Source organism: Numenius arquata, chromosome 5 (genome assembly GCF_964106895.1).
Source record: "Numenius arquata chromosome 5, bNumArq3.hap1.1, whole genome shotgun sequence".
In the NCBI taxonomy this organism is placed as follows: Eukaryota; Metazoa; Chordata; class Aves; order Charadriiformes; family Scolopacidae; genus Numenius; species Numenius arquata.
Window position 1 is genome coordinate 44476851 of NC_133580.1, and position 16032 is coordinate 44492882.

Consider the following 16032-nt stretch of genomic DNA (forward strand, 5'->3'; position numbering starts at 1 on the left):
TATCCAGTATCGGGGGGCAGGTTTGAAGATTAGTCCTGAAAAGCTGTGCACAATCTATGCATATTTTTCAAATCATTGATAAAAAGCTGTATGTCTATAAAGCTTGAAGGATGCAGATTACAACCATTTTTCTTACCAGAAGCAAGGCAGCACGCTGCATAAGGAATGAAGACTGTCAATAACAATATGATTTCAATTTAAAAAGAATTAAACACCCCCCACCCCTTAACTTCAAGAATGTATCACCTTAAGAACATTCAAAACCATACAGCGCAGAATAAACCACTGGGTGTATTTTCTTCTTTCCATGTGGTTAATCTATATTTTTTTTAAATCTAAAGGTTTTGGGTCCCCCCGCAAAAGGTGGGCAAGGTATGATTTGAAAAGCAAACCTGAAAAGGGAAAATAACACAGACTCATTCTTTATTAAGGTCTTTAGAGTGTATCTGGTAAGTGTCATCAATGATGCAACTTATGAGAATCATCTCTCTGAACAGATTATCCAGCAGCAAAAAAGGGAATGGAAGAGAAGCCTACTGAAAAGCCCCAACATTTACTCTGGGAAGTTTAAAAAAAAAAGAAAAAAAAATGAAGGACAAGAGAAGCAGCACAAAACAGAACCAGGACTGTGTCCAACAATGATCATACTTTCTCATCAGATGACGCAAGAGGTGGTTATCAAGTAAATAAGGAATTAAAAAAATTAACGTAAAGGCATTTATGATTTTTATTTTTATTCTCATCGCAGATTCCCAGGATACAGCTGAAATAGAGTAAGTTTGGTCTACCCTTTAAGAATTGGATGCGTTTAAAAAAATTAACACTTTTCAGTGGGCAAAACTTTAATAACAACACCATAAAACAATTATACAAAAATCATGTACATATTTTGATGGTTCTAAATAATACATATATATACTTGATTTTACTTTGTGGAAAAGTAACTTTTGACAGTTTTGGATTGTGACTGGCTGTAGCTGAAAAAAATAAAATAAATCTATTTTTCTCCAGTAGGGCAGTTGGAAGTTTGACAGTTCCATCAGATTCGTAACAAGAGACTTACTGGATGGCTAAGCCAAGAAAGCTGTTCCAGAGATGACTGGAAAACAGCAGCGTACCCAACGTCTGCCCTGCCCAGTACCGCTTTGACAGGAGGAACAAGGAAAGGTGGGTCAGAAGACCTGTTTTTTTTTCCTTCCGGAGTGCTGGAAATCAAGCTACAAACATGAGCCAAAAGATGAGAGGTTATTACATAGCACTTGTGCCTGCAGTATTTCATTTTCCCTCATGGCTGCTGGAGCCATGAGTGTTAACACTAAGAATTTAAAAACAAACTGGCAAGACCCCACTCCTTTCAATTCAACAGCATCCTATATCATCATTGGCAAGATTCAAAAGAATTTGGGATTTTGGGAAAGGGAAGAGGAAACAGGAAAAAAGTATTCTAGCTCCAAATGAATTTTACGTTCTCAAAACCCCCCAGACATTTCAATGACAACTGAAGTACCAGTTTGCCTTGATTTAGAAAAACCATTAAGACATTTCAGATGACACTGGTTAAAAACTGACAGAAGCCTTCAGCTTCAAAACACAATAGTTTTTTTAATAGGAAAAAAAAAGCGAAATACTCAAACTGGACCACTAGATTAAGATGCCATTAAAATACAACCACGAGGGTCAATAAATATGAAGAAACTTCTTTATGTAGTTATAAAGCTACTTTAAGTATGCGAGTGACTAGCTAGACATGGGTACTTCCACAACAGTAATGCTTCCAGCTCTTAACCAGACCAGCCAACTGTTGATATGGCAGAAACTGTTTTACATTCGAGGTCTCAGTTTTGTATCAGAGTATCTACAGGTATTCCTTCCTATATTTCTTTTGAAATTTGAGAGATTACAGGTTTGGGGTGTTTTTTTTGTTTGTTTTGTTGTTGTTTTGGGGTTTATTTATTTGTTTTTTAAATTTTGGGCATCTAATATTGAATGAACACGTATGCAAGTACACACAAGAGACATGTAAGGTATCTCAGTTTTAAAAGGCATGGTTTTCCTCTTTTTCGTACAATCAACATTATTTTTTGAAGTCTTACTTCTCCTGCCCCATGTTACATTCTCCACTACAATTTGTTACTCAGCTGCAGACTTCAAACACCGATATGTAGTACAGCATTAAGGGATTTCCTGAGTCAGATTTATTCATCGTTATCTGTAAAAAAGCAAGAGGAAGGAGAGACACAGTAAAAAGGGGTGACAAACACACACAAAATCAAGCTGAGGTTACAAAACAAACTACAAACCACAATTTAGTTAATAATAATACAAGAATTCACTAAATCAGTCACCAGTGGAGTGGCTGTTACCAAAACTGCCTTGAAAGCACTGTGTGTACTAATATTGAACACCACGTCATCTTTCTTGGATTCGTGAATTTAAGATAGTTTCATCTCAAGTGGATGCTTCTGTTAGAACAATCCTCTTAAAAAGCAATATAGATTGGAGTATAAAATTTGAGACAGAAGCTCATGAACACACTTCTTACTGTCGCTTGTTCTCTATTCACCTTTATTAGCTTAGGATTTTTTTTCTTTAAATGTCTGAAATTTTAAGAACTACTTTAAATGTAGTTCTTTATGGACTGTAGTACTAAAATACCACACCTGTAATTTAAATGTCTGAAGTGTAAAGAACTACTTTTTCTTTACATTTTTGTATGCTACCACAGATTGGTAAAATACAGAATTAGAACTGAAGCTATTCAAAATAGCCACTTGTTAATCAGCATTTGGCAAGATGAAAGTCAGCTCATTTAAACAGGATTCACTCAGACAACAGCTTACAATTTGTACACCAACATTTCAGCAAATTGTCACTGAAGCCTTTTACTACTAGTTTTAAATATCCTCAAGGCAAAGTGGCAAAGAAAAGGAACCGGTAACATGATAGTTACCATTTTCTTCTATATTGCCAGTCCTTTGGACACTTGAAAAGTGAAATACTACAACGTAGCTCTCCAGTTCTGTCATTAAACCAATAAATTGTGATAGAAAAAAAAATATTGTTCAGACACTTTTCTGTCATACTTCTACAACAGCATGAAAACAACATGGTCCTGGTTATTCTTACTGAGTGGCTCTATATCAGTAGCAAAGAAAAATTCAGAAAGTGTAATTTGTATTAGATTTTTTTAAGTTATTATACATTTAAAACTAGTTTTTAAGACTTTCCCCCCACCCAAGCATTTACATATTAAAAACCATGGAAAGCTGTAATCTTATTTGATCCTTTATTCACTGCTATTGCAATGTATTTGTAAAAGAATTTAAAAGATGAAGAAATTAGATGTTGCTTAACATGCATTAGAATATTTTTTCGAAATTGAAGTACATTAGTGATCATTGCACACATTTCTAGATTTCTGATTGCTATAAAAATAATTGAGATCCTAGATTTCTTTTTTTTTTTTTTCCTCTCCAGTAAAGACTTAAATCATTAGAAATCTAAAATTGCATAACTGCAGTTACATTTTTGACATGGGAGAAAAAAAAAAACAAAGGAATTTCTTATTGATAGTGGTTTGTGGGGTATTTCATAGAGTGACTTAAAGATCTAGGAACCATCCGTCTGCCTGGTAATCTGTGATAAGCCAGGCAGGGCTCCCAAGCAAGATAAATTCTCTTCATGTATTACCGAGCCACCTGAAAACTAGGATGGATGGTACCTCCACATCAAGTTCTTCTGAAAAATGACAATTATAGGATAAAGAGCCACATGAAATTTTCTTTTCAGAAAAGCAGCGATACTGCAACCTGTTTAAAGTAGAGTTTCGGAAAGAATAATATTACACTTAAGCTAAAAATTCATTAGTTCTTAAGATTTAATTAGTTTGAAGTCTGAAAGTCTTTTTCTAGACTTCCATCTTCCCAATTTGCATAACTTTTACAGAAATTAAATAAATATACTGCACCCTTCATAAGACAGCTATTGTTACAGCTGACTGTATATGCACAAGGTGTTAAAACAGAGCAGTCATCAGGCTTAACCAAAGTTCGCCACGTTTTGTTGCAGGAATAAAAACACCCTTGGTGAAAAAGGTATTTTTATCAATTTAGCCAATCCATATAACAAAGCTCAGGTATGTTTTAAAAGTATATTAGAATCCATTGTATATGACTAAGAACGAACATAAGCCAAGCCATAACTGCCAGGATACAGTGAGATTACCTTCTTGGTAGGCTCCGTCTGCCATTACTAGGTGAAGTATTTTGGCATACAGGTGTTTGTGTTCATTTCCAAGAATAGTCTGAACTATGGTTGAACAGGTATCAATATTTTCATCTTCATCTTCATGTATAGCCTGGAAGAAAGGACAATCCACGTTGCCAAAATTAAAATGGGTATAGAATTAAATAGTTCAAATTTATTAAATGCAATTCATAGTTAAGCCCAAAGTTTTCCTCTTCAACCCACTGGCATGGTATTTTCTGCGTTCATAATGTAGTGTGTTGAAACAGAGTAAGAGACTAAAGAAATAAGCATTGATTCTAGTCACACAATGCAATTAGTTACTGGCACAGCGAACAGCCTTAGATACATTTATTTTGTTTCTTAAAATACTTTCCACTTGAGGTTATTCCACAAACCTTTATTTTCTCATAAACTTCAATGAATTTATCAAAGCCTATTTCCTGCTCCAGGTTGTATCTCAGCTCTTCCAAGTGGCTGAAGATACTATCACATTCTTCACATTCACTGGCAATCTCTCCATCACTATTATCTATAAAGAAAGAAAACAACAGTAAAACCCCCTCAGTTTTCCTACATGCTTAATGCTGTTTCCGTGTCCCTAAACTTGATATCCACACAGACCTCCAAATGTAATGAAAGCAAGTAAAGTCAGGAACACTACATGATGCTGGCAGATGTTCTGAACAACCTGCAAGGAAATAGGGACACACTGTTTCTTGACAGCAAAGAAATTCTGAATCCCAAACAGGAAGCATCTAGCTATCTCCCCTAAAACTCCACTCTGACAGTCAGCCATAAGGGTACTTGTACTGAAGGAAAACAAGGTATAGCCTGAAAGCAGACTTTTATTTACCAAAGCAATGTTCCACATCACCATTCCACATATTTCTGAGGTGGAACCGATGCAGGGTTCAGTGGCTGTCCCATGCTAGGGACAAGAGCTCCTTAACACAGCAGCTGCCTTCTAGCAGAAAATAAGGAGATGTATATTAAGAATCAGTTATTTAGTTTCTGCACTGAGATGCATCTTGTTCCACAGAGCAAGTCTAGAAAACCCAGCACTAATTTAGCTACAAAGTTCTTCATTCTTTTACAAGTGGATCCCCTTTGCATAGCAAATTCAGTGTGCCAATTGGTGCAATAAGATACACGACAGAAGTGAAGGTGGTTTTGCTTATAGGCTACAGGAATCTTACAAATAGGTTTGGAACAGTCAACCATTAGGTAAGTTTAACAAAAAAAAGGAACTATGTAAAAATACAAGACACAATTCTTATGTAAAATCTTACTACAAAATACGAAGTGCTTTTGCCTTAAGAAAAATACTTCCTTAAAGAAGCATTTGAATTATGAAAGGATTTACCTACCCAGAGAAAGAAAAAAATAAACAACTTCTTAGATTTCAGAGCTTATGTTATAAAATGTTTTAAAAAAAAATACATAATATTGTCTGGTAGGTCACAGCTATTTCGCGAGTTAGTATTAAAACTCTACTACTTTCAGTTCCTATGTGTGACTAAGTGTAAAGTATAATCCTGACCAAATCATATCCCCGATTCAAGTATCAACAGTCACAACAATAAGGAATTATCATCAAAATAAAAAGAAAACTTGTATATGGGTTAAAAATCCATTAGATGACCGTACTTAACTTCTGGATCTTGGATAAATTTGGTTTCAGGTTCTCTCTGTTCCCCTGAGTTTTGAAGGCCTCCCTCCCACCCCCAGCAATGCAACCTGCAATTCTTCTGAGATATCATGAATCTCAGAAGGTGGGACACTGACACCAAGTGCTGCAACGCTTGCAACAATGACAGTCACAGGAACAGATGGTATCGTATATTATTAGCGTACAACATCAGCATTGTCAAAAAAGTGAAAGAAGATGGTATTATCTATGTTTATTTTACCTTAAAATACTTATTGAAATGTATTATGTAGAAAATACCTTACAGGAATACTCACAGATTTTCAATTTGTTTAAAGTTGTCTTCAATAAATGAAAGTTACACAAATCTATGATTCAGACTATTGATTTTATCTGTTTTTTTATACTTTATTTTACAGCAGTAATAAAATACTTATATTTCAACCAGAATTTAAATAACAGAACCGAGACTTGAGGACCCCACTGTGTACAGCTCATGCAAAATGCTAAAGCAGTAATAAATTTTTCTGGCTCGACTGCATTAATAGCTATTTTGGGCTAAGGACAAGGTCAATAGTTTCATGGTCCTTTTGACCGCCTGTTAATTACTTAATTGTAATGTAACCTGGATCCCAGATACTCCAGTCATGTCATTTGCTATTTCTTTTTCACTCTTACATTGCAGTCATGAATTATTCAAAACATATGATGTGCACAGTCTTTGATCTTCCTTGAAGACAAGTCTTAGACAACTAGAGAAAAAGTGACTTACAATTACTGCCTAACAAATAGCCAACATGTAATTTGCAGCATTGAATGTTGCTTAGATGTTGACCTTAACATTCAGAAAGTCTAAATATTATATACAGAAGTTTTTTTAAAAAAAAACTTCTGTATATAAGCTATTAATTAGAGCTTTATTTTTTTTATAAGTACACAATGGAAAAACATTCTTCTGTGTTTGAATTGTTAACATCAATAAATAATTATAAAACAGGTATAGTAGAAATTATACCTGACTGCCATTCTTCATTAAGTGCACTTTCACTGCTGGGGTTATTTTCATCTCCTTCCTCCAGCTCTGTACCGTTTGTTATACATCCGACGACATTAGCCTTTAAGGTAGACTCCTCCTCTTCACTGAACTCCTCACTGGGCTGCTCCCTAAGCAATTGTTCCATTGAGGCCCGGAGTTCCTGCAAATCTGTATCTGCCTCCCCAAACATACTAAAAGAAAGCGATACAAGGTTATATAATTAATACTTTACAAGACAAACCCGGTAGGAAGAGCTCATTTCTTTTGTTAAACCAATAAAAGAGAGACAAATATTTGTGTCCTCAATCCAACAGGATTACGGCACTGATACCACTATATCATGCAAGACAGAGGCAATAAAGATTAGCTAAACAAATATCAGACCGTTTCGTAGAAAGATGATGACAGAACCTCTATTCAACTTAATTAGTAATATAATTTCAAAATCTTTGTACTCGTGCACTATTACAGAACCCTAGCAAGCATAACATTCCTAATCCAGATTAAAATGTGCCTAGAGCAAAAAGATCTAAATCTTATCAGAATAGATACACCAGATGATTCTATCCTTGCAGACTACGCAAGCTGCAGGGAATAGTCAAGAGCCAGATTTTGAAGCCCCTGAAAGAATTTGAGTGACTTGAAGGACATCCCAAAGTAGAAGACATGAGTGAGATTCCCAGAACGTATGAAAAAAACAAATATTCTAGAAATCTTTATTTCTAAAACAGTGGTAGCCATCCACTTTGATCCACCTCAGTGGAATGTGAGGCACAGAAGCCAGACGGAATAACATCTTGGATGGAATTTGGAAAGCAAATTCAGACAGCAATTGTAAACAGTACATCCCATTAGCTTCTCAATTCTCTGGAACAAGACTCTGAGTAAATGGTGATTCAATACAGGATTTTTAAAATTTGGGTAAAAAACACAAGCTGGTATACTGTGTACAATTGTTAGCGTCTAACCAAAAATATTCTTGATCTAAGATGCCTGTTGAAATACTCGATAAACTCACATTTCCTCAGAATCGGAGGGTCCTTCTTTGGCTTGCTCATCTTCCGTATCATCTGTTTCAAGATTATGCTGATGCTGCACATCTGCTACACTGGGAACATCAACTAAAGTTCTGTACAGTTTGTAAAGATCCGGGAGCGAACACGTTCTCAACATCTGTAAAGGTAATAGAAAGCCTGTTTGGTAACAGCACTAAAGACAGTCTGAGGTTACCAAATACTTTCAATTGAGATTTTCATTTGAGGGTCAATTTCCAAATAACAAAGGACAAAAAAAAAGTCAAAAATAAAGTGTCTAGCACAGACATTCTAGCTGTTGAAAATCTGACATCTTGAATTTGCCTCTCAGCTACAAGGAAATCATTCCTTCTGCCTTTACGGGTTACAGTGATTGAAAAGCTTTTAAAATATCAAGTGACACACACATTCTCGTTTTGTGCAGATTTTGTTTTTCACCTTGACAGCATCTAAAGAAAAGGAACCTTACAATAGATAAATAATATATATTTATGCATTTGTTTACAATGTATGTATGACAATCACTTACAGCTTAGAACCAATATTGAACATTTTTTTAAGGTGACATTTTATTATTTCTCTAGGTTGGTCACTGAAAACAGTAACTTTTGTTTATGGTATATTTCAAGGCAGTTCCATAGTATTAGAAAGTTCATTACAAGAAGCATTAGAAGTTCAAATTACAACAGTAATTTGTTGCAATGGAAACAAAGCAATGTGGAAACAAAGTACCCATTTCCTCAGTACTCTACTAGATCTCTCTTTTAAGGAATCTAAGATTTCCCCAAAATTACTAAATATTCACCATAGTATTAATAACACAAGAAACAAGACCTAATCTGCATTAAGAAGTTTTACCAATAAGCCTCACCTTCCTTTAGCACGCCCCTGGACACCTGCATGTTCAGTGTTTGCTCCTAATGAAACCCCGTAAATTTTAATAAAAAAAAAAATAGTTCCTCCTCCGCAATTTATACCAGCACAGTGTATTCATATACATGCTCAAATATCAAATCTCTATCAACACACGGCCACAATATTATTGCCAAAGGAATAACCAATCTTTTTCACCGTCACTACCAAAGTGAAGGAACAATTAGAAGATTGACTGCCCCATCATTTGAAAGCTTCCAGGTATTTTGAAAAATGCTTCTTTTCCAATGAACCGACTTCTGTTAACACACAGCCCTGCCTACACATAGGACACTACCTCTGTCTGCCCTGCTCCCTGCTGAAGGCTTCCCTAGTTTCTGGGTAGGAACTGCACCAGAGACAGATTTGGAAGATTCCAGAAAGTTACATTTGCAGATACTGCAAAGTACTGAACTTCCTCGTGTTGCAACCAAATAAGGAAAGGGAATTTGTTGCTCTTTTTCATCAAGTCTACTGCAGCATAACAACAATGCATATGTTGCTTTTCTCCAAGTTCTCTGCTATTACACAGAGCTCATCTGGAAGTGTATTAACACTTCCGTGACAAACACTGCCAAATATGTGGTAACAAGAGACATACTGAAGCATTTTGTATTGATACACTGAAGAACTTCATCATATCGCATATCCGTTACTCTCTAAATCTGATAAAGGGTACAAAGAGTGTTCATCTTCCCTCTAGTCACAAGTTAGCCTTTCTATAGTTATCATCTAATTGCCAGATAAGCAGCTTCATAAACTAGGGAAGTTAACAACAGACTCTTGAGGAATCAAAATTGGAGTCATGAATCCATTTATCTGAATATATGGATCTGTGAGAACAGATACAAGCTCATTAAGAAATTTTATTTTTTCAAATATGCAAACAGCACGATCCCTGATATTATGCTTTCTAGCAATGCATCAATCAGTAGATATTATCCAGTATTCAATTATTCATCAGATACTGCAACTTCTTTCATGCGCTCACAAAAAAAGGCTGGGAGCCAAAAGAAGAAACATTCCTTCTTATCTGGCATTCCAGCACCTAGGAAATCCTTTATTACACGTATTGACTGAATGCAAGGCAGGTGTGCAAGTTTCCAGAGAACCCTTGCCACCACTGTTTCTCCAAAAGCAGCTCTTTTACACACTTTGGAACCCAGGCAAGTATTGCGCGGAATTTAAAGAAGTCTGTTTCATTTACTCATTCCATAACTATTCTTAAAGTATTTTAAATTCATATCAAAACCCCATTCCACAGACAGTGAGCTGCCACTGAGCCCTATGCAGCTGGTCAGGATGCGCCTTCAAGGAAGCAGTTAGCTCCATTCACTCTCTTCAGTCTTCCCACTTCACAGCCAGAACCTGTGCCAGCTGGTTACATTCTTCTGGAAAAAAAACAAATCGCCTTGCTGCCAGAAATGACAAGATACCTTTGCTGATCTGTTCAGTGTTTATGATGGTAGCGGTAAGTCTGAAAAACTGCACAAAAGGAAGAAAGCAGGTAGGGGAAGTTAGGAATCTCCTCGTGAACTTCCTGTTATGTCTAGAGAAGTGGTGGCATTCCTCCACAAACACCTGGACACAGAATGCTGAGACCAGCGACTCTCAGTGCTGCTGATCCAATGAACACAGTGCAGTTATACTGCAGGGCAGCCACAGCCAGACAAATACAAACATCTGCTGAAACTCTTATGCCATCTCTTCTGGCCTCATTCAGCCTCAATAAGAAAACAAGTATATTACTACTGTAGAAATGAAAGTATTCCTTTTTTGTATTTTTTCAAACTTGCCTTTGGGTCGTTTGCATCAAATAGCCCTGTAGAAAGTCCAATCAACAATGAACTTTTGCCTTTATTTTTTGCTGGTGATATGGAACGTGAACGAGGTACAAAAGGCTCTTCCTGTGAAGACTGGGCTGACAGAGCTGGTGAGGCTGTTGGTACAGCTGGGGGTTGTATTACCCTCTGGAATAAGGGTTCAGGTTCCCGGCAGTCACTGGAACAAGTTTCTGATATGGTAGAAGAAAGCCTGTTAAAAATCTAAATAGATTAAAACCCCCAAGCTCTTAAACAAAAGGTAAACTAAAGTGAATAAAACTAATTACTATTATACAGTTAAAGCACTGTTAAGAGTATTAAAATCTCTTTGGACTATTTTAGTAAATACATTAAAATGTGACATTTTCCCATTTTAACTTTTTGAGAATAGCTATAGCCCACTCTGTTTCCATGCCTTCTAGTTTCTCATTATCCAGGCCATGCCTTAAGTTGTCATACATTTTCATCTGTTGCTTCTTGCCTTATACTAGGTTTCTTCAAAGCTACCTCAATATAGTTTGCCCAAACACTGGGGAAAAAAATCCTAGTCTGCTTAATCCAGCCATAAACAGCTGCCAGAGTATCACTAATGATACTTGACAGTATTGCCAATATATTTTCTATTCTACTGTAAAATACGCAGACCTTCTGAAGTTACTTCAAAAGACCTCTAAGAGCAAGCAATTCTAGGCAATAAAGATAAAAGATAATCATTAGCTTGCTCTTTGGGGGTTAGTGAAGAAGAGATGGCTCAAGAACTCCATACTGACAGCTACAATAAACAAAACAAGATATTTCAACTGACCTTCTGGAGCTTCCTTTTCTGGTTGCACTTTGTCAAGCACTAGTTTCTCAGAAGCTGCCTCATTTCTTCTGTCATGTTGTGCCCTATTATAAAATATCACATCCACGGGAAACACCATGTAAAAATGGTTATTATTCTACTGAAAAAAAAATCATCAGCCATAAGTGCAGTAAAACTTACATGGCAGAGAAGCAATAAAGCTTTAGCTGAGCTTAACATTTTGAGTGATGTATTTAAATCCTAACTCGGTTAAAGCTACTTGTTTGAGCTAGAGAGAGAGGGGTCAGAAGAAGACAGTACTTACTTATCCTCTTTCTCTTTTACCCAGACTTCGTTAACGGTGACAGGAAATTCCTTACTCTCCTTACTCTGGTGTTTTTTAACTTCTGTTTCTTCCAACACCTCCGCTTCCAAATCATCAGGCTCTAAAATTAATAGCCATAGACCTCATTAAAAATGAATCCCAACCAAAAAGACAGGATAGACTATACATCTGAAGATTACACTTAAATCCTTCAGCTTTAATGATTTTCTGCATTTTGCAGAAACAACTGAAATTTTGTAACCCCAGCGCTAAAAGTTTGTTTGTGAAAAGTGTCTTAAAGCTGCAATAAACTATGTCTTCTGAAAACCTCAGTAACATTCCCCCAGATGTCAGCAGGGTCCTGGTATCACATAGGGGAAAAGATTCTTGCACAATTGATGGGGAGAAACAAACAAAAAACCCAACATCAACACCACAAGTGAAGCACTTTAGAATTCCAGTTGTATTCTAGAGAGTTTTCTAAAAGCACACAAAAAAGCACACAAATTTACTAAATACATTAGTGAATCAAATTACAACACAGGCACAGAAAGCACTTGGTCCTACCTAAAAGGTGTTAATAAACTGCACATTACTTATGGGATGATATAAAAGTATACAGGATCATTACTTCCCTCCTTGAATTGGAAAACATTGTAATTAGAATCACTAATGAAATGACTTACCATCCAGCATAATAGGTTTGCTCTGCACCTGGGTAGGTCCAGCTCCTTGAGCTTCTTCTGGGATATTCATGTCAGACCCTGTAGTACCAACTGGCACTGGAGACTGAGCTCCAACAGTAGGAAAAGCTCTCTTTTTATTCTCCTCTTTTACAACTACAGGCTGATGATCTCCTTCAAGAGGTTCTGCAGTACCTAACACAAAATTTTTCTATTATTTGAACAGTGCTTTGACGCAGTTTGATAATAAACTACAATGTGACTACAAGATGAGCTGAGAATGTTTCTTTCTTTAAAGGAAAATAGAACATAAGAGTTTGCATGCTTTTATTATAACTATTATGAAGAGGAAAGCTAGAATGTTAAAATTTGAGTTTTACTTGCTACATTACTTGACCCGCTTAGTGGACAAGGGAAAGGCTGGGGATACTGTATACCTAGAGTTTGGCAAAGCCTTTGACACGAGCATTCTCCTGGAGAAAACTGGCAGCTTATGGCTTGAGCAGGTGTACTCTTTGCTGGATAAAATCTGGCTGGAGGACCGGGCCCAAAGAATTGTGGTGAATGCAGTTAACTCTAGTTGGCTGCCAGTCACAAGTGATGTTCCCCAGGGCTCGGTATTGGGGCCTGTTCTGTTTAATATCCTTATCAACAATCGACTGAGGGGATCGAGCGCACCCTCGGTGAGTTCACAGGCAACACCAAGCTGAGCAGGAGCGTTGATCTGCTCAAGGGTAGGAAGGCTCTACAGAGGGAAATGGACAGGCTGGATCGATAGGCAAGCCAATGGTATAAGGCTGTCGTGGTTTGGGCCAGGTTGGACAACAAGATGAGAGGCGCTCCCCACAACCTCTCACTCTAAGGAGAGGAAGAGAGATAAAGAGATTTATGAATTTAGAAAAATTAAACTACTTTAATGAAATATTAATAATAAAATAAAAAGGAAATAAAGAAATAGATACAATATATATATAAAACCGTATCAAGTTCCCAGGAAGATGTCACCAGAAGGCACTGGGGAAGTTACACACTGGACTCAGCAATGGATAGAAAATAGATTCCAGATAACAGAGTGGTCCTCAGACATCGGTCATTGAATAAAGAGACTGACCCTTTGATCCCTCAGCTTTTATACTGAGCATGGCACATGGGCTGGAATACCCTATTTGGTACCACCCAGGTTGGGTCACGTGACCTGCCCACTTCTCCCCACAGGTGCAGCCCCTCCATGGGGTAAACAACCAAGTCAGCTGACCCTGGCTGCCACAGCAACAAGGATGAGCAAGAGCCTCTATCACTGAATGGAATGTTGGCTCTGCTCCACCCCAAACCAGGATAGAGGTGCAACAAGGCCAAGTGCTAGGGTCACAACCACCCATGCAGCGTTACAAATTTGGGGAAGAGTGGCTGGAGAGCTGCCCGGTGGAAAAGGACCTGGGGATGTTGGTCAACTGTCAGCTGAATATGAGCCAGTAGTGTGCCCAGGTGGCCAAGAAGGCCTGTAGCATCCTGGCTTGCATCAGGAACAGTATGGCCAGCATGACTAGGGAAGTGTTGTCCCCCTGTATTCGGCACTGCTGAGGCCACACCTTGAATACCATGTTCAGTTTTGGGCCCCTCACTACGAGAAAGACATTGAGGCGCTGGAGCATGTCCAGAGAAGGGCAACAAAGCTGGTAAAGGGTCTCGAGAACAAGAATGAGGAGCAGCTGAGGGAACTGGGGAAAAAGAGGCTGAGAGGAGACCTTATCGCTCTCTACAACTACCTGAAAGGAGGTTGTAGTGAGGGGGGGGTCAGTCTCTTCTCCCAAGTAACAGGTGATAGGACAAGAAGAAATAACCTCAAGTTGTACCAGTGGATGTTTACATTGGATATTAGGAAAAATTTCTCCACCAAAAGGGTTGTCAAGCATTGGAACAGGTCACCCAGGGAAGTGGCCAAGTCCCCATCCCTGGAGGTGTTTACAAGACAGGTGGATGTGGTGCTAAGTGACATGGTTTAGTGGTGGACTTGGCAGTGCTACGTTGATGTTTGGATTCGATCTTAAAGGTCCCTTCCAACCTAGATGATTCTATGGTTATCATTAGTACAAGCTTATTATTGGGATAAACAAATCCTTTCATCTGGAAAGGGCAAAAAGCAGGCATTGACCCCCCCCCAAAAAAATCCACTGATAAGTCATATGCTAAGAAGAATGTAATAGGACCTATGTAATACAATATGCAGTTGATGATATCCTTCTAAAAAACAGACTTGTTTCTATCAATAAGCAAAGTCCAAGACTTTTCAACAAAGTGAAGATCCTTCCCTTTCAGCACATCCTTCTTAATTTCTTACCAATTCACTGAGTTTGAAATATTTTGGTGTCTTCCAGTATCAGCTTGCGTTGACATTTAGAATGAGGCAACACCCAGAAGTGGAAAGCAATGGTGAGGATAGAATATGCTTTTATGACTTCAAAATTGGTTTAGTAGACAAACTAGCAATCTGACACATCCTGTACTTGCAGTGCAGGTAACTACCAGCTGTCCTTACCGTTTATTACATCTAGATCCTCAAGTAGGTCAGTTTGGAGCTGCAACTCTGCTTCTCCTAGGATCTTCAGGACTGAATCAGTAGGGCTTTTGCCCCAGACTTTCCTGTGGGGTTCCCCGGTATCTTTTTTAATTACTTCCCCCAGAGTTTGTCCTGTCAGAACACAAACACACATATAGAAACTTTTAGAAATGAAAAGCTTGTATTCACTTTCTTTATAAGGAACAAACAACCCCCCCACAAAACTAAAAACTACAAAGCCAGACTCATGCCACCTCACCCCAAGTCAGACAGCCTAAAGACTGTCCTCAAAAGTCTAGAGTTTTTCTGCCAATTCCATTTAATAACAGGAGTTATTCAACATCTGAAACTTAATTGCAGCAGGAGATCTTTTCAGCAATTCAGGCACTCCAGAAGAAAACAGTATAAATGATTAAAACTGGCATGAGATGGTCTTAACTTTACCTGAAATGGGAAACTAGACAGTCTCTTGCCCTGCTATCCTTTGACATTTGTCTCTGTTATTTCTCCCTCCAAGGAAAACAGAGGATATAAAGCAACAGAACAGAATATAAAGAAGAACAGAGCAAAAGAAGAACTTTCTTGATCTTCTAACATCCTAGCCACACAGAACTGCTATGAAATGATGTAAGTCTGTCACATTCTCAATGATTATTTATTTCGACAATTTGAAACAGACCCTTAATAAGACACACTGAAACCAGGAAAAGGTCTTCCACCCAAAAGACCAGAGAAGGCAGATAGAAAACTGGAAAAGACAAGCTCTATTTAGAAAAAGAAAAAAACTTAAGGTTGATGAAGGATGCAATAGATGTAACAGATATAAATTAAGAAAACCTTCCGGTTTTATTGTTCTACTGATAACGTAAAAGGATTTTGAAGTTAAATAAAAGACTTTCATATATTTCAAGTGCTTTTTATTCATTCTGTTAAATCAGTACCTATTTAAAAGACACTTACAAAGAAAGCAACCATGCACTTA

General features: G+C 37.5%; 1 protein-coding gene across 3 annotated transcripts in view; it reads right to left on the minus strand.

The window, feature by feature from the left end:
* Positions 1–710: 710 nt before the first annotated feature.
* NEK1 (NIMA related kinase 1) overlaps positions 711–16032 on the minus strand; it is a 46117-nt gene continuing 30795 nt past the window's right edge. For all 3 annotated transcript variants that reach the window (XM_074147935.1, XM_074147936.1, XM_074147934.1), the window contains 10 exons: positions 15030–15182; positions 12497–12688; positions 11811–11931; positions 11507–11589; positions 10675–10892; positions 7951–8105; positions 6912–7123; positions 4644–4777; positions 4225–4357; positions 711–2209 (listed from right to left, as the gene is read on the minus strand). In XM_074147935.1, coding sequence (XP_074004036.1) covers positions 2196–2209; positions 4225–4357; positions 4644–4777; positions 6912–7123; positions 7951–8105; positions 10675–10892; positions 11507–11589; positions 11811–11931; positions 12497–12688; positions 15030–15182 — 1415 coding nt within the window. In that variant the 3' untranslated portion in view covers positions 711–2195. The remainder of the gene's footprint in view (positions 2210–4224; positions 4358–4643; positions 4778–6911; positions 7124–7950; positions 8106–10674; positions 10893–11506; positions 11590–11810; positions 11932–12496; positions 12689–15029; positions 15183–16032) is intronic.